We start from the raw sequence: 20,528 nt of genomic DNA, 5'->3' as shown, positions 1-20,528 counted from the left end.
CGATCCGCCCATGACGCCGTTGCTCGTACGGATGCTCCGCCTGTGTAGTGTCAAGGGTCCGTTCAGATCCCATGTTGCATGTTGGCCAGCGGTATGGAGTACTGTACTGTAGGTCTAGGTAGTTTCCGCCCGCTGTTAGGTACAGTAACAGTAATGCTGGACTTTTGTTGGGCAAACTGTATTGTAGACCTAGGTGGTTCTCTTATCATTTATTACAAACCGAAGCAGGTTTCAGTCAAGTGGCCGACCGATTGCCGGGCGATTGTGAGTATTGGTCAATTTGAGCACTATTTTCCCTTTTTGCACTCCGACTGCGTCCTCTTCCAAGCTTTACCAAGCAAACTGCGTCTTTATTGACATGGAACAATCGTCAAATCTATCGGATTATTTTTATTGACAATTTTCGAGGCCTGTTGTCGCTCCATCACCATCTTCTCTGTCTGCCTTGTCATCATTGGGTTTTCTACCACCAGTAATGCGCCGCAGCTCACTGCTCGTCCGCTTCTCTCCTGGCCATTGTCAATTGTGCAGCATCTGATCCTTTACGATTTTCCGACCTACGAAGCATTTAACACCCGATACGTGATTGATCTGCTGTCGCATCCTACTGTACAACATCAAGATATAGGAGTTGGTTGGAATGGAGGGAAATCCAGAACCCGAACCTGTACGAGGGGAGCCGCCCCTCGAAACCGAAGCAAAGGCACCAGCAGATATTGATCTACCAAGCGAACCTCTGGGAACCCAAGGCCAACTCGAGACAGGCGAAACCCCAGTGGAGGACCCGGCACAAGAACAAGTCAAATCATGGATAGAATCTCAGACCGAAACCGAACCACAACAGCCTCCGATCGAATCTTCAACTGTTGATGCAGAGGGTGACGATACTGCAGGCGAGCTGCCCCGCGTCGAAGCTGATGCCCCCAGCACAGAGACAGAGGTACCTGGCATGACTGGTACAGCAGCCGAAAGCGCTTCGACCACAGCTTCAGCACCACCCCAAGGCACAGACGCCACAGCACCTCCAGCTGGAGTTGGAGTCGTGACAGGACCGGCTTTGATAACTCCACGCAGGCGGGCTGCATCAGCCTCCACTGGCCCCTCGTCCTCCACTTCGGCCGCCGGTCATGGCCATGTCCCTCATTTTGTCGCTCCGTCATCCTACCTTCGACGCAGGACTTCCATCCGGAGCCCAATGGCGCCCACCGAGCCGAAACCACTGAGTCCTTTGGACAGAGATCAGTTGCAAGGTCTGGTATGTACTATCATTTGCCTCTCTTTTGGAGCGCTTGTCTCGTCGCATCCCTCCGCCCGTACAACTTAACGTGGGGCACGCGCGCACCCGAATGAGGATATCTTGAGTTGAGCTAATCTTGCCGTAGAACGCTATTCGTGATTTCCTCAGAGTGCGCACCAGCTACGATGTTCTGCCACTCTCGTTCCGACTTATCGTCCTCGATAACGAACTTCTCATAAAAAAGGCGATCAACATCTTAACACAGAACTGTGCGTCGCCCCATTCGTAGTTTTGACCGATGCTAAAACTTTCTACAGCGATTGTATCGGCTCCTCTATGGAACTCCAAAACCTCCAGGTTCGCCGGCATCCTTACGAGCACCGATTTTATCAATGTGATCCAGTACTATTGCCAGTATCCTGACGAGTTCCACAAACTTGACCAATTTCGGCTAAGCAGTTTAAGAGGTTGGTCGGTTTCTTCTCGGCGCCTTCATTGCTAACAGTATCCAGATATTGAAAAATCGATTGGCGCGATACCTATCGAGACAGTTTCGGTTCATCCTTCGAAGCCGCTCTACGAAGCATGTCGACGCATGCTTAAGACCCGCGCGCGACGAATCCCGCTCGTAGATGTCGACAGCGAAACCAACAAGGAGATGGTTGTTTCGGTCATCACTCAATATCGCATCCTCAAGTTTATCGCTGTTAACAACGAACATAACACAGTACTGCTGAAAAAGACTGTTCGGGAGATTGGCCTCGGCACCTATTCAGGCATCGCTACAGCCAAGATGAACAGTTCAGTCCTTGACGTCGTTCATCTCATGGTCAAATACAACATCAGCTGTGTTCCAATCATCGATTCGCATGGCCGGGTGCTGAATGTGTTTGAAGCGGTTGATGTCATCCCCTGTATCAAAGGTGGTGCCTACGAAGATCTGGATGGTTCCGTCGGGGAGGCGCTGTGCAAGAGATCTGACGAGAGCCCGGGCATTTACACATGCAGCGAAGGCGATCGCCTGGATTCCATCTTTGACACTGTCCGCAAGAGCAGAGTTCACCGTCTGATAGTAGTCGACGATGACAACAAGCTCAAGGGCATCATCTCCCTTTCGGATATTCTCAAGTATGTTTTGCTGTACGGAGTGGAAGACACAAGTAACTGGGCTTGAGGAGACCAAACGATTCATAATGATTGCATGCCATCTACGATCAGGGGACAGGAAGGCAAGCATATAAACTGGCGCAAGGGGAGTTTCCGTGGAAAGAATATGAATATGTCTATGTCGCATACATGGTTCGCTATAGACCGTTGGTAAGGCATATATGCATGATGCAGCTTGTCTCAGAAAAGACGACTTCTTTGGACGTCGAGTGCCACCGATGGACGCTTTTTCGGCTTGGGGAACTGGGTGGCTTCCAATATTTGAGTGGGATTGGTTAGGTCTCAGTTGGACGACATGGAGCATGACAGCCAAACTTGATGCTACTGCTTGCTGCACTCTGACGACATTGGTTTTTATCCACGTTATCTTGATATATTTCAGTATTCCATCCCCATATTTTATTTTGGGTTTGTTTTGTAGGTTACTCCCACAATCTATCAATCTGTTAGACCAACATTTTGTTACTTTTTATTTATCGTCACTCGTATAGAAGCTGCTGTGTGACTTGTACTCCATCGCTTTTTTTGTCTTGTGGCTCGAGACTATTGTGTGCCATCTGTTGCTGCCACCTGTAATCACTGTCACTGCCACAGCTTCCGCTCCTGTCGCAACGCTTCAGTCCACCAGCACCAGCACCAGCACCGTCGCCTTCCCAACTTCTTTGCTACCGCCAGATCCTTCCATAAACCGCAATGAATCATCCATCGTTTCAATACATACGACGCCTGTGCGAAACGTGAAGCATTACAACGCATCAACTCCATCATCTCTTGCTTTTAGGCAGTTTCTTGCGACGGCGGCACCTCAATTAACGGATGGATACTATCACAAAATCTTCTATTAATCCGCATCAACTACACTAAATCCTGTGTCGATGGATAACTTTTACCACCCAGCATCTCTGGGTCATTACTCTGCGCCCGTGAACATTCCTCAGCATCGCCTCGCGCCGTCCAGGAGTAACTTGTCTCTGCAGGCTACAATACGGCATACAGCAGACCAGGGGCCTGTGCATACCAGCAAAACTTGGACGAACAGCAGCGGTGATCACAACATCCTTAACGATACCGATGAATTCGATGATAGGGCGAACTTTGTCCAGGAATACAATCGTTTGGCAAAGAAGGTGAGGTTGCTTGCGGACGAGTTTACTGTCAAACTGACCATCCTAGAATGGAGTGAGAATATTGGTGATAGATGACTTTGACTTTCGAGTAAGTGTTTACTGTTCTCATAATACCACTCCTAACAACATTAGGGCAAAGGATTTAATAGTCCTCGGAAGCAAGGATGGCTTTACCGCATACTAAGATCCTCTTCGAACCAAAATGGGCCAGACACACTACAACCGACTCAAGGACCTCGTCACAAACGCAGCGTATCGGATCTCGCCCACAACTTAGTACATCGCCGAGAGACACCAAAGATGATCGATCTCCAGTCCATGATACGGATAAGCGGCAAGAGCATGTTCTATCTTCCAGTTGAACACGCACCATCAGCCCTTATACTTCCGACCTGTCTTCGAGCTACTGCACATCACATCGCTCAGCATGTCACGACCCGAGGGATCTTCCGTATACCGGGATCCATCAGAGTAGTCAACATGCTTTTCGATTATTATTGCTCCACGGAATACGGTCAAGTCGACGTTACGAGTACCACTGTTCGATGCGCAAACCTGCCGATGCACGTTCAGGCTTCTGTGCATGATGTCGCATCAACCTTCAAACGTCTTCTCTCGGTCATTCCTGGTGGAATACTCGGTTCTCTATCCCTTTTCGATGCCTTTGTTGCGATCCATTCCCAACTACAAGGTGATCCGGAGTTCCCTCGTACCAAGCATACCAAAGTACGGGCTCGACTGATTGCCTTGGCTATCGCAACCGTTGAGTCGCAGTTCCGACGGGAACTGATTTGCGCCGTCTTTGGACTTCTCAGCCTCATTGGAAGAGTAGCAGAGATCACCCCTCGGGAAGATGAAGAAGGACGACCGCTGCCAACTGGAGATTTGATGGGTTACAATGCACTAGGTATAGTCTTTGGGCCTCTACTCTTGGGCGACTTACTCGGGCTATACTCCATGAAGCTGGCCACGCCCAAGGCAGGGTTACTGGTGCTTCCATTGAGATCTCCAAAGTCGCGACAAGATCGACGTATACGGAAGACCCTCGATGAGCTACAAGGCCCACCCACAATGGACAAGATTCTCGTCGCCAATAGCATCACAGAAATGCTTATAGTTAATTGGAGAGACGTTGTACGTCAAATGAAATCCCTAGGTATGAATCAACATCACGAGCCGCGGACAGTTAGCCCCAGGGGCGATACCCAGGAGAATAATTTTGTTATCAAGAAGCCACAAGGTTGGGATCGAGAATGGCGTGACCAGGTTGGAGACGAGATCACGAGAGAAACTAGCCCAGAACCACCTACACCTACACTGGGGATATCGAAACACCGGTCAAGGAATCGTGGAAGCTCAGCATCCAGAAAGCTTGGGATAAGACCCAGTGTAGGATGCCTGAGTCCAACAGTGGAGGAAAGCATCCTAGATGAAGAGGGCCCGCAGGATGTCCAAAACTACAAGAGACATAGTGTCGCCTTTGGAAGTTACAGTCAGCAAACGACTCCGAGGGATGGACTGCAAGATTTCCAAAACGAAATGAGGTACTCGCGAGGAAGCCACAGTCCCAATGTTGGACCTGGGAAAGGCAGCGAGTCCTACATCGCCCCGACACCTACCTCTGCCATGAAAAACAGGAGAGCCATCTACAGCAATAGCGCAAGGCTCTCAGAGGAAGACGTTCCGCCTTGTACATCTTCCAAGCGATCAACCCCAGTGCATCGAGCCAGTGCCAACGCTCAAGATGTGTTGGGGGTAACGGTCACTGGAGACCCTACATCTATTGAACGCAAGGGTGCCATTAGAAAGAAGCACCCAGAGAAAGGCAACCGCCGTCATTCCATTGCTGTTGATTGGCCAGAGTCTGCTGTGCGATCTTCCGACATTCCGATAGACAAACATGAACAAAGCACCCAGTTTGAGTTTCTTTCCGAGAAGGAAGCGCTAGAAGCCGCCATCAAGGCGCATTTCGATGAGCTCAGGGAGTTAGATTCTTCGGAGCAGAACAGACATACATCGCTCGATGCTGGCGGCAATCAGAACTTGCCAACATCGGCCCTTGGTCTGGAACCCGATATTCAACAGAATCCTTTGGACAGGCCGGATGAGAACAATGAGTATACAATCAGTTGGGGTGGACAGAAAACGACCCATAACAACTCGTCGGCAAATTCTGCTTCAACAACACCACGACAATTTTATGCGCCTATGCGGGTGCCATCAACATTGGCAGGAGAGAATCTCCTGATAAAGTCACAATCCCCCGATAGCCATTTAGCGACATAGCAAGTCCCTTCTGGCGTATCAGGAGAGTCACAGAGGAATAGCAGAGTTCAACAAAGTCTAGAGCCTACAGAACAGAGCAACACGCCACATCACCAGACTCCCGAGACCTCTGCACGTCGGTATTCTAGTCGGGTTGCGTCCATGCCGGCAGGGACGCCCAGAACAGAGTCTCTCTACGACGAATCGACCCCTTGGTTCTCTCTACCCAAGAGAAACCAAAGACTGTCGAAGCGACCAAGTATATCACCAACTGAAAACCAACGAGGAGTCAGGGCATTGGCTGCCAAGTTCGAAGGTGGCAAACCGAGTGAAAGGTCACCGACACCACCAAGTAGCGCCACTAAAACTCAAGCTCTCATCTCACAGTTTTCTCAAGAGCCTTCAACGAGGGGTGTACGGTCTAGATCAGTATCAGTCTCGGTTCGACGCAGCATCCCTCATGACCCAGTGAACCAGAACGTATCGCCTTCTCGCAATTCATCAGCCGCGCCAAATGCAGTTGGCGATGGGATCAGTGGACAAGATTTGCGAGTTTCAATTGGGGAAGAAGCAGCAATAAAGGCAATTGAACTTCAACAAGCAGACAAAGAGCGAAAGCCTTCACCAAGCTTTCATGGACAGCCAGAGACTTTGACTCTGCGGCAGACAGTCCCGCGAAGGAAACCGGTCCCAGCAGAAAACGGCATAGAGGCGTCGCTCAAGAATCCTGGGAGCCTTGGGACAATGATGCCGTATCCCGAACAACCTCCTATCGCTCAGCATCTCAATTTTGTGCGCCCATCTTCCACAATTGATGCACAGGGCACTGATACACTGGCGGTTCCTTACAACACCGTTACCCCTATTCAACGCCCTGGAAGCACCACCACTCTTCATACACAGATCCGGAATCTCCAGCGACGATTAGACCTCAAGACGGAAGAAGCAGTCCAATTAAGAAGGCAGCTTGAGGTACAAGAAGACGCAGACATTAGTACATTGAGTCAACAACTACGAGAAGCCAAGAGGGAGGCACAGATGTGGAAAGAGCGTGCCGAAAGCGCAGAGCGGAGGATCAAAGTATTCGAACGATTCATAGCACGACTGAAAGGAATACAAGTGGCTGGAGAAACTGCTGACGGCAAGGCCACCACAGGAAAGACGATTGCTGGATCAGAGTATCTGCAGAATGCAGAACAAGACAACACTGCTTTCCTGGAGAATGCCAATGGATATGAGAGTGACAGCTCAGGAGCAGAAGATGCGAGGGTTGTTTCTGCACGAATGCAGAGTTGTCTTGATGGCTTGACCGATGCGCCGAGCGATTTCTCGCAGACTCACACGAGAGAACGAGACATTAGCCCAGGCGACGCAGAAATTTGGATGGCGGCACAGAATTTACTGGATAACGAAGGTCAGGTGCAAATTGACGGTGGCGGAAGTGCGAAATAATCCATCAAGGATTCAATGTTTGACAAGTTCGTGGCGAAGAGATTTCCTCGTGGTTGACAGAGATTGTAAGAGGGTCTAGATTTGTTCGCGAGACCCTGGTGGCGGTGATACCGTACCTTTTTTTCTTTTTATCAACAAGTCTAGATAGACATCATTTCAATACGTGGCAAGGGTGTCTGTATATCAAATATGAACGGAGGCTCTCCAATAGACATTATTGGGTAAAGTGTTTTTATTCTCGAATTCGCAAAAGGCCGCGTTGCAGGATATGACAGGTGCCTGATATTCAGATCCTGGATGAGAGGAGCTCATGTCCCGGTACAGGGGAGATAGCCTGGAAAATCCAAGGCCTGGAACCTTGTACAGTACAGTACCTCTGTAGATCAGTCTTGAGTGATGTTGGAATCTCGATCTTGATTTCATATGGGATTTTGAAGAAACACTGTGTGCTAAACATTGAATTTTCGAATGCCTATTTGCTGAATTACACTGGACCCTTAATTTTTGTAACGGCACAACCAAGCCCTGATTGGATTTCAAGTGCCGATCTAAAACATAGCCACAACTTTATCCTTGTGCCCAGAGACGTCCTGACTTCAGACAGCCAGGGGCAGGAATTGGTACCTGTAAATATCGTACTTTTCTATAAGCTTCGGGAATAAGGATGCTGAGTTGAGAATATTCTATGGTCTCTCGTCAGTGGTCCGTTTTATTCGCCACCTGCCCGCATCGTCCCGACCCATTGAAACATGAATGCGTCCAATTCCTTCGAGGACAGAATCAAAGAGTTCCGATTCTTCAAGCTCAAGGTCTTCTGATTTCGAGTCTGGAACTGTCGACTCATCGGCAGCGGAGAAACGGCGACCTGCCCGTGAGGGGTAGCGGCGGGAAGATGCTGAGAATGTGGGGGACACTGGTGGCTGATATGAGCGGAATCGTTCATCTATGGATTGCGTCATTGGCGGGGATGGTAGTAAACTTAGAGACGACAACGATGGCAGAGACCAGCCAGGGGGTGTATAGGGCTGAGCTGATGGGATGTGTGATAGCTGAGAATCTTGGTCGTAGGTTTGCTGGGAGCTTGAATATGCACGACTAGACGTATCGGTGGAAAAGGGTTCTGTGGTTTCTGGGGAATAAGAACGGCAGACCGTTATTTCCTCTGGTGGCGATGGTAGAAGTGTTCCCATGGAAGGGTTTGGCGTTTGTGAAATGTGAGACGGGTAGAGTGGACTGGTAGATCGAGACTCAATTTCGCGGTCACGAATGTCGGAGCTGTAAGTTGTGTAAGACATGGCGGTAGAGGGTCTACTCGGGCCAAAATTTGATGTTGTTCTTGACTGTAGCCGTTGTGCAGCAGCGTGGGTATTGTGTAAGGGTCTTGAAGTGGCGGTTTCAGTGTCTGAATTAGGCGAAGTTGCGTTTGATTTTCGGTTTTTGCTGTCAAAAGAAGCTTGCCCTGAACGTGTAGCGGATCTGTGAGCATCAGATCTCTTGGGCGAGGTCCAGATCATGGCCACACGTGGGGGGTATGCTTGTGAGGACTGGAAAGGGCCATGATCTGGTTGCCCAAGTCAGTTGCCGGTAAAGATCGACTGATACTTGTGTGTGGCTTGCACAACCGAACTGTACATGGCGAAATCTATAACAGTCAGCATTTGGTCCGACAGAAAAGCAATGGAAATTGGCCGCCGCTGTTGGGTAGCAGAAAAGTTGGTCTCCCGAGTCTTGGGGTACAAAGAATAAACAGCCCAGAGACTATAGTCTAAGTAGCATATGCTGAGCTACTAATTTTGTCTCTTGTGCTACCGTCGGCCAATTCTTCTGATACAATGAGGCCGATATCAAGGAATAACCATTGGCAAGGTTGTTTTGTGATGCAACGTGACCGACGCAACTATGACGATAGAAATACGAGTTTACTTACCCACACTATTCCCCAGGTCCCGGGATGTCAAGACTTTGATCGATAGGTCAGGGTTCACCTTTCCAATGACCTGCACATAATTCCCGTTGGAGAGATGTGCATCCTGCAGTTTGTGATAAGTAAATGTTCACGTCGTACGACTCATGTAAACATGGTTGATAACTTACTCTGTTCAGCAAGACAGTGACGGTTCCGTCGGATTCAACAGTTGCCTGATCACCTCGAAGTTGGGTCACTTCACCTACAAGCATGACAACTCGGCCAACAAAATTGTCGAGATAGGCGGCGGTAATGCGCGGGGTTGAAAGTTGTTCGGACATTGTGATGTTTGGTTTTTGTTTGCGATGAAGAGCGTATGACTGGGGAACGAACAGAGATGGACAGTCAAGTAGGATTTAGAATCCAGATATCTGGTTGCAACTCCAGCAGACGAGGTTTGTGAAAGTGGTTGTGTTGAGTGAAGCCTGTTAGCGATAACGGGTAGCAGCCTAGGAGGGGCAAACGCGTTGAAGCTTCCCTTGACGCGCAATCACGTGAGATCCCCTCCATTTCTCACGTGATACCGGAGGAGCGCTTTGCGCTGTCTTCCTCCAGAAACCATGCCATCTCAACAAAACATATCGACAAATTGTGCGATAATGGGAGTCAATCAACCAGGAATTTGAAACAGTCGACAATTTCTAAAAGTTCATTGATACTGCTGTCACTCCCGAATGAATGAAGGTCAAACTGGCCCCACTATCGTAGATTCTCGTCCGGACCAATGCCCGACTCCTCCGGCGTGCCAGGTTCGAACCTCTCTAATCTCCACGATAAATCCGCTAGCCAAGCCATGTCAGCCCCCGACTATCTCTGTTTCCCTGTTTTACGTTTTATTTCAGACATTTTTAAACATCGCTTGGACCATCCGGCTGGTGGCCATTAGCTAGGAACTTTGTCGATGCCCTGCAAACAGGTTAGCAGTGCATTCGACCCCGCACACAAGGACTGCCATACAAGTGCCGGGGCAAAAGCTCCGGTTTACAGTCTTGAGTAAAGTTGAAATCTTCTCAACAGATGCTTTTGTAGCAGTTACAACAAAGAGGGCGTGTGGATAGGTACCTTGAATGCTACTGTACAGTGTACACACAAACAAGGGCTGCCACATTGATTGACGGTAGGCTGTCCTATTCTTCACTGTAACCTGTAGACATACAGAGTACTGAAAGAAGAGGTGCTTATAGGTTGGTAACACAGACAAACAAATGTGTCAAGGTGACTCCGCAAGCGACTTATCTCTGGTCAGTTAAAAGTCGTCGACTTACCGCGAACACGCAGCTAGGGTGATCCTTACTTGTTGTGGCACTTGAAATCTTGATTGAAATTGTCGATCATTTCGAGATATGTCTCGTCACAGCAATTCAGCAGCCATCTTTCTCGAGACGAAACCATTGCCGAGACTCGAGCGAGCTGAATCATCACTGACAGGACCCCGTGTGCATTGGGAATGACGGAGTCCGTTAGCCCGCCATGTCATTCCTGCAATCCATGTGTACGTGTTTGACAAGATCTTCAACGGTTCGTTCAGGAGAGAGCGGAAATGCAGGATCTCATGAGTATGCAAGGACATATTGAACGATGGTTAATAGGTCCGGGGAATAGCATGGATGAGATGCCGCTACGTTTCCCGTCGTATCGCCTGCTTGGGGGCCCACCTAGGATCTATACAGTCTGCACCACACTGTCCGGTTGAGAACCACGCAGTCGGCCCTTGTGGACAGTCCGAAAATCCACCTTTCTGTAATACTCTGTATGCTTCGATTGGTCATCCTTTTTTTGAGCGGAGGGTTGGTCCGCTTTAGAGCCATTAGTTGGGATGCTCATAAACGCCTCCTTCCACCTTGGGCGATGCTACAGGGCCACTCGAAAGCCCAGACAAAGCCTATGCGTACCTATTACTATGCTGTGCTTCCGAGAGAGATACTTCAAAGCCAAAAGTACTCTCTTTCACGCAGTACCGAGATCTTCACAGTTTAATACCCGTTTGGATGGTTGGGACAGCATGACGTTTCTTGGCTGGAAAGTCCATCACACGCAATGGTTATCACAGGCAAATATCTGCGCTCTGTTTTTTATTAGTCACGGGAATAAAACAAGGGGGGAAAAGGGTCCAATGTCAAATCTGCAAGTACCACCCAAAACCAGCTTTCAGGTTTGATCGTTTCTATTGCAGTTTGATACAACTCTGTACCGTTGAAGTTTCGTAGAATTCTGACCAATTACGAATAGAAACCGCCGGAGCCGGTCCGCCAACCCATCGTAGGTAGTGTTTAATTCCTTTTTTATTTCCACCCAACACGCACTCCCCTTACATCCACTCCCCCGAACCCCAGTAGTTAGATGTAGAAAGAACAAGTCAAATCGTTTAATAGTGAGAATTGACTTTTAATACTGGGGAATGAGTGACGTAAGTGATTGATAGTGGTCGCATTGAATATCAGAGCTACTGAACCCTTCATGAGGCTGCTCGAGGTGCCGAGCTTAAAAGAGACCTAGCTTTCTACATTATACACACTCAGCACACAAGCATCATTCTTGTCTCATTTTTGACTCTTGCAAGAGCCCTTGTCAGTTATCTCGACTCAACCCAAACGGTCAGCTGCATCAAAGCGTCCAAGGGTCCATAGACACAAAGGCGAAGGCGAGACAAACGACTCGACTGGTCTGGACTGCACTCGACTGGGACTAAATCAACTCCGCGGAAGCACGCAAAAAATCGAAGCAACGCAACAAAAAGCGACAGAGCTCAGCAATTCGCCTCCTTACATCTGGAACACTAGGACCTCCCTCCCCTGTCACTCCTACCATCAACGACCGGAGAAGCCGATTACTTCTCTAAGATCAGAAATCGAGTTCTATATCATTGATCGGCAAAAGCGCCCATCTCGCACCATTTTATTTGCTTCAGTAGCGTTAATTCAGCTCGGTATTGTGAGGTGTTGTTCCTGTGCTGCACATCCGGATTGGTTCTCTGTCAAACTGCCACCTGCCCTACTAAGCTATAGGTACCTACCTGCCTAGTACCTTGGTACCTAATTTTGGAAAGATCTTTCTTCTACACCTTTCCATTACATCTTAATACTTTAACGCCAGATCGGATTCTCAGAATATCCCATCTTTCTCATCATCCTCTTCAGGCCTTTACATCCTTCGCCACACTCGGCCTTTGATGTTCTGGACTATTGGACCCTCAGACTTCATCCAACTCGGTTAAGCACCCCTTCCCTGTGCCCGCTTTACGTCCTTCGATTCCCTGGAGTAGCACGCTCATTTTCTATCGAAGCTTTGCTCCTCTGAAGCGGATCAGCAGTCTACTGCGCTTGCTGTACGACCGTCAGTGGCAGAGCACTATCCGCGCAGCACAGCCCAGCCCAGCCCTTGTCCCCCAGGCCTCAGGGTATCAGACAAATTGTCTGCTGGAAAAATAAGCAACGAAATTAATAGGTAAGCTCTTTAGGCTGTTTATTCTTATAACCCAACTTGGGAGGCTAACGTTTCTGCTACCCAGTCGTCAGTATCAACATGAACCGATCAACCCCAAACTTTGGCCATGAAGCCCGAGAGTTTCAGGATAACTACACCTTGAATGGTGGCCAGGAAGACGCAGTCATTGACCCGTTGCTCAACGACTGTTCTCCCACTGCCACTATGAATACTGGCAATTCCATCGATAACCAACTATTCATGAACTCTGGCATGTGGAACCGTCCACTCAACAACCCCGTTGATTTCTATCCTCCCGCCATGCCAGGCATGGGCCACACCACTTTGACCAACAGCCCAATACAACCCTCCGACACGCATTCTTCACCCGAAACACCTTTCGATGGGTTTGCGTTTACGGCATCTCGTACCTCGAGCAAATCGTCTGTTCCATCTACCAAGTCTCCCGATGCCGATGCCGATGCAAAGCCCAGGCGTAGCAGCAGAACCACCAGAACTCAAACCCAACAACTGTCGACAGAGACAGCCACCAAGCCATCCCGCCAACGAAGAGCTTCCAAAGCAGTTGCCGTCAAAACAGATCCAGAAGAGGAGGAGGACCAAGATGAAGATGAAGATGGAGGACTTGATGAGTCTGCCAGGCGTGACAAATTTCTGGAACGCAACAGGGTTGCGGCATCAAAGTGTCGCCAGAAGAAGAAGAAGCAGAACAAAGAACTCGAAGAGCATCTATGCAGGTTGGAGATCGAGAAAGAGCTTCTGCACAAGCAGTGTAATGGTCTTGTGGACGAACTGAGCACTATCAAGAATCAACTGATGGAGCATGCTTCCTGCAACGACGCCAACATCAACCAGTGGCTGGACAACGAGGCCAGGAAGTTTGTCCAGCGCATCGCCTCGCAAAGCAAGGCTCAGATTCCACCGCATCAAAACACTGGTGATTGCTGCGATATGCATCGTCGTAGCTCAAGTGGTATGTCACTGGATCCATACCGATATGTATGTCTCTAACAGACCACAGTTGCTCGATCGATAAAATCCGAGATCAATTTCGACCACATGCCGGACAGCATGATTAATTCCAACCCTTGAGAATAAAAATGACGACGGGTGGGGGAGCTTTCTTTGTCTTGACATACAGGCGAATAGCCTAGGAAACGAAGCCACTTTCGACGCTACTCCACAGGGTCACAATAGCCTTGCTATCTTGACTTTGAAATTCTTTCCTATACAACGACGGAAAAAGATCCGAAAGCGATATCGAATTAAAACTGAATTGACGATTTTTCATACGGGAATCAACAAGACGGAGAAGTGTATAATACCAAACGAAGGGCACGAGAGGAAGTTATACCATGACACGATACGGAACTTGACTGCAAGCTTCAGCAACAGCACGAGGCTCGAGTGAATCCTCGACATAGCAGGTGTCTTTGGCAATACTAGAATTCGATAGGGGTAGTGGAGGGATGAGAGGCCCCCGATGAGATATCTATGATTTGACGATTTCATGATTAAGATTTGGTGTGTTTTGTTAGGTACGTACGAGCGGCCAACTCGGCGGCGAATACCACATGGGAATCTGGGAAGTTGTCCGCTATTTCTTGAGAGAGCTGGACTAGCAATGAGATAGCCGGCTCAACGAAATGGCAATTGCTTGACAGGGTCTGGCCATGACGAGGAGATTTATAGTGGATTTTACGAATGGGATCAAGGCATGACGAAGATGTATAATAAGAAGAACGAAGCATGACAAAAAAGGAATATTCGAACAAACCAAAGGGCAACTGAGTGACCTAGTCGGCATATCTGTTAGAGATGTTGAATTTGATGGAGTAAAACGCATGAGAAAACGGCATTGGTGGCATGGAGACCTAAACTGGATAAGGAGCTTGATAAAATTAATCAGAGCTTTGCAAGGTCATAATTTGCGATGAGCCAAGTTTTGGGGGTGGACGGCATAGTTTAAAGACAAGTGGCGATTTCTATATTTGCCACTTTATACTGCATTTGTCCCCAGTCTCCGGCGCGCATCATCAATCAGCACATACAGATGCAATCTGCGCCAGCTTGTACCAATTAAATAATGTTACTTTTATTACCACTCGTTGATGTCGTGGCCCTCTAATTGAGGTCTTTTAAAGGGGATATTGTGGTTGGTGGTTAAACGTTGAGTCGAGATGCTGGGAATAAATGCGGCTGAACTCTACTATGAGATTTATCCCCGGGTGGAACGGATCACAGGTCATACATAGAGTCGCAGATTTGATTCTCTTGATACTCTTACAAAGAGATGCCCATTTTTTAAATGTACAGTAATATGATACACGCTCATCCACGGCCACTCCTCTACCTCCTCTTGATCCATCCCCTTGAGTTGGAGATGCCCTTGATGTTCTTGGTATACTTCCAAAGGTGGCGGTACTTGGGACCTTGTCGCTTGGCTTCCCATCCACGAGGCTTGACTGGTGGCTTGAGACTGTGAACACGCGTGGGACGGAACTCGATATCGGAACCGGGAATGTTGGAACGGGCCATGACAGCTGCCGTGTTCTCGTCCCAGACGCTTCGGAACATGTTGAAGCCAAAGGGCGTTGTGTTGAACTTGTCGCGGAAAGACTTGAGAGAGAAGCCGTCGCGGTCGCTGTAGAGTTTCTTGAGCTTGGCGATGTCGATCTTTTGACCGGGCTCCTGCTCGAGGAGGTAGATGCCGAGACGGTGGTAAGGGGCACCCTTTTGGGAGAATGCGGGCATCCACGGTAGTGCGAGCTGGTCCTCAGCCTTTATCCTGCTCAGGGGCAGAGAAGTATCGTTGGGGCTGAGGGGGATGTTGGCTGCAAGGAAGTGGCAGCGCTTGTTAAAGGTATCCGAGTCAGGGTTGGGCACATCCGAGTCGAGAACGACAATAGAGACCAGACGCTCGCCCTTGTCAAAGACCTGCACGCGCAGACGTGGGGCCTTTTCGCTGACGATACTGTCGACGATTTGACCGGGGGGAACCTTTAGTTGGCGGAAATATAGCTGGACATCGGCAGTGGGCTCCAGCTTGGGAAGCACATCAGGAACGATGCTGAACTGGTGAATACGTTGGTTGATAAGTCGCTGGTCGTATGAGCGCCACTTGGCTTCGGCGTAGTGACGGTAAATAGGCTTGTTCATATCGCCTGGGTGTGCGTTAGTTCAGCCCCCAGACCTAACATTTGACGCAACAACATACCCGTTCCATCCTCGAAACGCTTCTTAACGACAGGGTCATTGGCATCCGCGAGAATCTTGAGCTCTTCGACATATTTTCGTAGACCCCGCAGTCTCATATCCTTTATATGTTGACCACCCTTGATATCCTCCGGTTTCGTAGCCTCCAGCCGAGAAATCTTCTCAATCTCCTTCTGAATCTTTCCCAGCTTCTCTTCTCGATCGACTGACAGGATCTTGCGGGCTTCTTGGAAAGCCTGGTAAGGAAGGTGCTCGAATGGGAGATCGCCAGTGCTGCGGATGGCTAAACGGCGACGACGGGAACCAATTGGCATCTTTCCGGACTTCATGAGCTGCTCCTCGAATTCGGGCAGCACCGTGTTGGGATCGAGGTCTGCTTCGGTGGCTGTAGCTGTAGTAGTTTCGGCTGCTGGTGTTCGGCGGATGGCGGCAGAGGTAAAGGGCCGGACAATGCTGGGACACTGTGGCCGCAGCTGCCGGGAGATCGGCCTCATGGCGACCTGGCAGCGCGACATGATGAGCGGTGCGGCGTGGTGGGACGTTGAATTGACGCTGAGTGACCAGGTCTTTTGAGATATCTTGAAAAATGCTCTGGGGATGGTTTGCAGGCGTTGCCCCACTAAAAACTCGGGGCGGAGGACGGTTGTTGCCGATCCACTTTTCTCTAAATCGCATCACGGTTTTTGAAACCTCAACACCAGAAGCTTGACCATTGAGTCACTGTATCCGCCCACCAGTCTCTCCCTATCGATTCTACGACTAGGGAATCTCTTAAATATGGCTGGCAAGGGAATTGGCTGCTTGGCCGAGGCCATGGGCGCTCTGCGGGTGTCTGCTAAGGTATGTTGAAGAAACTGCATATGATGGGTTTAATACTAACAATTACAGCCGGCGACAATCTCCAGAGCCTTTACACGATCAATGGCTACACAAGTCTCGTCAAGCGATGCCTCGACAGAAACAACCAAAGATACCAGCACCACACAGACCATTCTAGGTTCATGGAAGCCCAGTACGACTATTCTCGCTTCTATCATATAACATCCCACTAACCATTAGCAGTCGAAACCGTACCCGTCACAATCCACAACTTTCCCTCGTTGGAACCCACCGCACTCGAGCGATGGTCCGTTGACCACCTTTACCTCCCTCTCCGTCGCGATCTCCTCCACCTTGCCGTTGTCTACGAAGGCGACAACACCCGTCAAGGTACCGCCTCCACCAAGACCCGATTCGACGTCCACGGTTCCCACCGAAAGATGCGACCTCAAAAAGGTACCGGTCGTGCCCGTATGGGAACCAAGCAAAGTCCCATACTGCGAGGTGGAGGAAAAACATTCGGCCCTCACCCCCGCGACTTTGGCACCCATCTGAACCGCAAGGTCTACGACAAGGCCTGGCGTACCGCTCTGAGCTACCGCTACCGACAGGGCGATTTGATCGTGTGCGAGGATGGCATGGATCTTGTGCTGCCGACAGACTACGAGATGGTAGCTGGAAAGTACCTCAAGGATGGACTAAAGGAGGCGTATCTCAAGCGATACATGACAGGAGTGATGAGCAACCTTGGTTTGGGTCGTGCCGCTGGCCGAACTCTCTTTGTCACGGGAGACCGACGTGAGGCTCTCTTCGACGCTATGGAGCAGGTCCCTTGGGATGGCCGAGCACTGGGAATTGAGGATGTCGACGTCAAGGACCTGTTGGAGACGGGCAAGGTTGTTCTGGAGCGAAGTGTGCTCAAGGAGCTGATCGAGAAACACCAGAGTGATTTGGTGAGCAGAGTCGTCATGCAAGGTCTTGTCAAGGGCGGACCTGAGGCAGGGACGAGAGTGATCGGAGCTTGAATGCCCGTGTAGAACTATATAAACTTGTATTATTTTGTACGATGCATGTCATGATCAAATGAATGTCGATTGCTCTTGGGTATCATTGGACTCGGGGAGTCACTCTATGATTACACTGATTTACACGATGCTATACATAGGTATTCTTACAACGCTCCGCCTACCAGCGAAACAATCCACATGGCGACTCTGACTTTTAGACCGACTCGTCGTTCAGTTCTGGCAAAGTCATCCCGAGTTGCCTTGGTAGCATGCTCCTGTAACCAGAGCTGCTCTTCTCCCAATCTCGTCTTGAGACCCTCATCACGAGTGACGATCAAAGCTCCAGCCTCAAGATCATGCGAGTAGCTGCGCTTGGTGTAATTGGAACTGCCAATGATGCTCATAGCTGGGTTGCTATCTCCCGGCATCGTAACCCACAGACCCTTGGCGTGGTACGTCCATCCACCTGGCTGACCAACAACACCATAACGCCACTCCTTTAGGGTGATGTCGTTGTCGCGTCCTTCATGGTGCACGCGGTGAACAAAGCGACGGGCAAGAAGGGTGTAAGCATCTGGCAGGAGACCAGAGACGCCCTTCGATTTGTAGAACCCGTTTGCTTCAGGGGAAGCTGTGATGACAGTGTTGGAGGAGGAAGCGGTACCGAGGAGTAGTTTTGTGAGTGACGGCGCAGGGTTAAAATAACCAGCCGTGAAAGTCCAAGAAGAGTCCCGGTATGCAGGTAGAGCGAGAGTCTTGAGGATATGCGTAATGATGGGGAGCTCAGTTGATGTGTCAGGCTTCATAACCTGGGACATCTGGCCAAGCATGTACACTCTTGTATCTGAGATGTCGTTCTCAGGTCTGGACTTGGGGTGCAGAAGAGTTTGGAGTGTTGATGTAGTGCTCTTAATGAACGATTCGGGCTTCTCCAACGGTGAAGGCGCAGAGTTGTTCTCTGGCCAGGCAAGAGTGAAACCTGCTGGTTCTTTTGACGGTTGAACAAGAAAACTGAAAGACGTTACTCCTGAATGGATGCTCCAGAAGTGATCGGTGACTTCTTTCGAGGAAAAGAGATGGTACCGATCTTGACGATTGGTAAAATAGTCGGTTGACAGGTTTGCCCTGATAAGTTAGTATTTCCGAAAACAAAAGGGTTGGGCAACATACCCAGACATGATGATCTCATCATCAACACCATACAACTTCATATGTTGAAGTCCCCATCCCTCATTGATCCTCGTAGGGATGTACTTTTTTCTCAACCCAGTCAAGTTTGGTGTATGGTACATTCGAATCTCGACACGATCCGCTCCAAACTCTTCCACCAGTGGTGCCAGCAACGATGCGCTGGATGGGTTAGGTGCTTCACGGGTTCCTCGCAAGGCATCCGTAAGAATGCTCAGCTTGACATCTGGATTTTTCCTCAACGACTCCTGCAAAGTTTCGATAAGTTCCTTTTCCGACTTTCCAATGTACAACGTAGACAAAAAGATTCGTCTCTTGGCATTCCGTATCCGATCCTATACCCTATCAGTCCAACCCTGTCGTATTTAGTGGATGATCGAACCTTGAGTGTCTCGTAGAATTGGGCCGGTGTTTGAATAATGCGTATCTGCTCTCCTCGAATATCAAAACTCGGCGCAAGACGATCTAACTCCGTGACAATAGGCGCCAGAGCTCCAGCACCGTTTGAGTTGGACGCTGAAGCACCTCCAGCAGGCATGGCATATTGTCTTGTCTGAACCCTTCCACTTGCAATTCTGGGTCTAATTCTTGCGGTACGAAGCGTCGTAGTGCAACGCGCACAACTCCGAGCAAGCATATCGAGTCGGATGCAATTTAATTGAAAGCTTGCAGTCTAATTAAAGATTGCTTGTTAATTGCTAGAATATTTCTGGCTGGTGAAGCTTTGAGGTACGTACCTATTCCGTCACAGAAAGTGATTTCGCCGAGGTTGATCCGTTCCTGCTGGGCAATCTTCAAACCATCACTGACGGACGGATCAGCATCTCCATCCCGCTGTACGTCGAGATCAATTGTCGCTCAAACCGCCATCATGTCGACAGTCGGAAGAACGCTGACCAACCTGCGAAAGGTTGGAATCAAGGTAAACCGCTGCTCAATTATACCATCAGAGCCAATGCTAACTTAACTTGTGTAGGACTACTTTAAGCAGATGCTGGTATGTATCCGACGAAGCGACACTCGAATCCCTGGCTAACGACGCCTGTTTGCGAAAATAGTACATCGGTACGCTCTCCGCGACTATCAACTCCTAAATTGCCTGCTGACATCCACAGGTGACACCAAGGCTGGTGTTCTCATCGGTACCGATCGCGCCGGAAACAAGTATTTCGAGAACAATGAGGAACTTCCCCTCCGAACACGCTGGGTCGAGTACGCCGTGCACGATTACGACGCTGCCCATATCGAGCCCGGATGGCACGCCTGGATGAGCTATTCCGTCGACAAGCCCCCTACCCAGGATGCCATGTTGAATGCCGGTACACGAGCTTTCGAGCCTTCTCGCGCCATTCCCAACTTTACCCAGACCAGGGGCGCCTTCAAGACCTACAACACGTATGTACACCGTTCACGGGGAGAAACAATGCTGACCGTTTATAGCGCAAAGCCCAAGATGGCGACGTGGCAGCCCGTTGCTGCACCTCGGGAATAAGGATGAGATGCGGTTAAGTGTACATAAATTCACGTAGGGAGCAGTTCGGCACAACCAATATGGTATTGAATTCAAACGAAATTCTACAAATTGTATGGCTTGCTCATACAGTTGGTGAATCAGATATAGGATCTAAAACGTGCACTCT

The 20,528-nt window shown here is 49.4% G+C and overlaps 8 protein-coding genes across 8 annotated transcripts; 5 read left to right on the top strand and 3 right to left on the bottom strand.

Moving 5' to 3' along the window:
- Positions 1 to 640: 640 nt before the first annotated feature.
- On the top strand, positions 641 to 2,411 carry FPSE_07101 (uncharacterized protein; the record flags this gene model as incomplete). Its single annotated transcript, XM_009260219.1, has 4 exons — positions 641 to 1,255; positions 1,383 to 1,506; positions 1,555 to 1,704; positions 1,750 to 2,411. 4 exons carry the CDS (start codon positions 641 to 643, stop codon positions 2,409 to 2,411), a joined length of 1,551 nt encoding a protein of 516 aa, XP_009258494.1.
- A 3,547-nt stretch (positions 2,412 to 5,958) lies between these two features.
- FPSE_07100 (uncharacterized protein) lies at positions 5,959 to 7,248 on the top strand (the record flags this gene model as incomplete). The annotated part of the gene is made up of 1 exon (XM_009260218.1): positions 5,959 to 7,248. One exon carries the CDS (start codon positions 5,959 to 5,961, stop codon positions 7,246 to 7,248), a length of 1,290 nt encoding a protein of 429 aa, XP_009258493.1.
- A 683-nt stretch (positions 7,249 to 7,931) lies between these two features.
- On the bottom strand, positions 7,932 to 9,495 carry FPSE_07099 (uncharacterized protein; the record flags this gene model as incomplete). Its single annotated transcript, XM_009260217.1, has 3 exons — positions 7,932 to 8,809; positions 9,176 to 9,278; positions 9,343 to 9,495. 3 exons carry the CDS (start codon positions 9,493 to 9,495, stop codon positions 7,932 to 7,934), a joined length of 1,134 nt encoding a protein of 377 aa, XP_009258492.1.
- A 3,241-nt stretch (positions 9,496 to 12,736) lies between these two features.
- FPSE_07098 (uncharacterized protein) lies at positions 12,737 to 13,750 on the top strand (the record flags this gene model as incomplete). The annotated part of the gene is made up of 2 exons (XM_009260216.1): positions 12,737 to 13,631; positions 13,680 to 13,750. 2 exons carry the CDS (start codon positions 12,737 to 12,739, stop codon positions 13,748 to 13,750), a joined length of 966 nt encoding a protein of 321 aa, XP_009258491.1.
- A 1,257-nt stretch (positions 13,751 to 15,007) lies between these two features.
- On the bottom strand, positions 15,008 to 16,389 carry FPSE_07097 (uncharacterized protein; the record flags this gene model as incomplete). Its single annotated transcript, XM_009260215.1, has 2 exons — positions 15,008 to 15,822; positions 15,876 to 16,389. 2 exons carry the CDS (start codon positions 16,387 to 16,389, stop codon positions 15,008 to 15,010), a joined length of 1,329 nt encoding a protein of 442 aa, XP_009258490.1.
- Positions 16,390 to 16,651: 262 nt separating this feature from the next.
- On the top strand, positions 16,652 to 17,718 carry FPSE_07096 (uncharacterized protein; the record flags this gene model as incomplete). The annotated part of the gene is made up of 3 exons (XM_009260214.1): positions 16,652 to 16,714; positions 16,763 to 16,886; positions 16,937 to 17,718. 3 exons carry the CDS (start codon positions 16,652 to 16,654, stop codon positions 17,716 to 17,718), a joined length of 969 nt encoding a protein of 322 aa, XP_009258489.1.
- A 146-nt stretch (positions 17,719 to 17,864) lies between these two features.
- FPSE_07095 (uncharacterized protein) lies at positions 17,865 to 19,426 on the bottom strand (the record flags this gene model as incomplete). The annotated part of the gene is made up of 3 exons (XM_009260213.1): positions 17,865 to 18,825; positions 18,877 to 19,223; positions 19,271 to 19,426. 3 exons carry the CDS (start codon positions 19,424 to 19,426, stop codon positions 17,865 to 17,867), a joined length of 1,464 nt encoding a protein of 487 aa, XP_009258488.1.
- A 333-nt stretch (positions 19,427 to 19,759) lies between these two features.
- Positions 19,760 to 20,380, top strand: FPSE_07094 (uncharacterized protein; the record flags this gene model as incomplete). Its single annotated transcript, XM_009260212.1, has 5 exons — positions 19,760 to 19,810; positions 19,865 to 19,885; positions 19,947 to 19,953; positions 20,004 to 20,283; positions 20,329 to 20,380. The coding sequence occupies 5 exons, from the start codon at positions 19,760 to 19,762 to the stop codon at positions 20,378 to 20,380; spliced, it is 411 nt and encodes a 136-aa protein (XP_009258487.1).
- Between the last annotated feature and the right edge of the window lie 148 nt (positions 20,381 to 20,528).

This window comes from Fusarium pseudograminearum, chromosome 4 (genome assembly GCF_000303195.2).
Source record: "Fusarium pseudograminearum CS3096 chromosome 4, whole genome shotgun sequence".
Lineage (NCBI taxonomy): Eukaryota > Fungi > Ascomycota > Sordariomycetes > Hypocreales > Nectriaceae > Fusarium > Fusarium pseudograminearum.
This window is presented reverse-complemented; position numbering and strand designations above follow the sequence as displayed.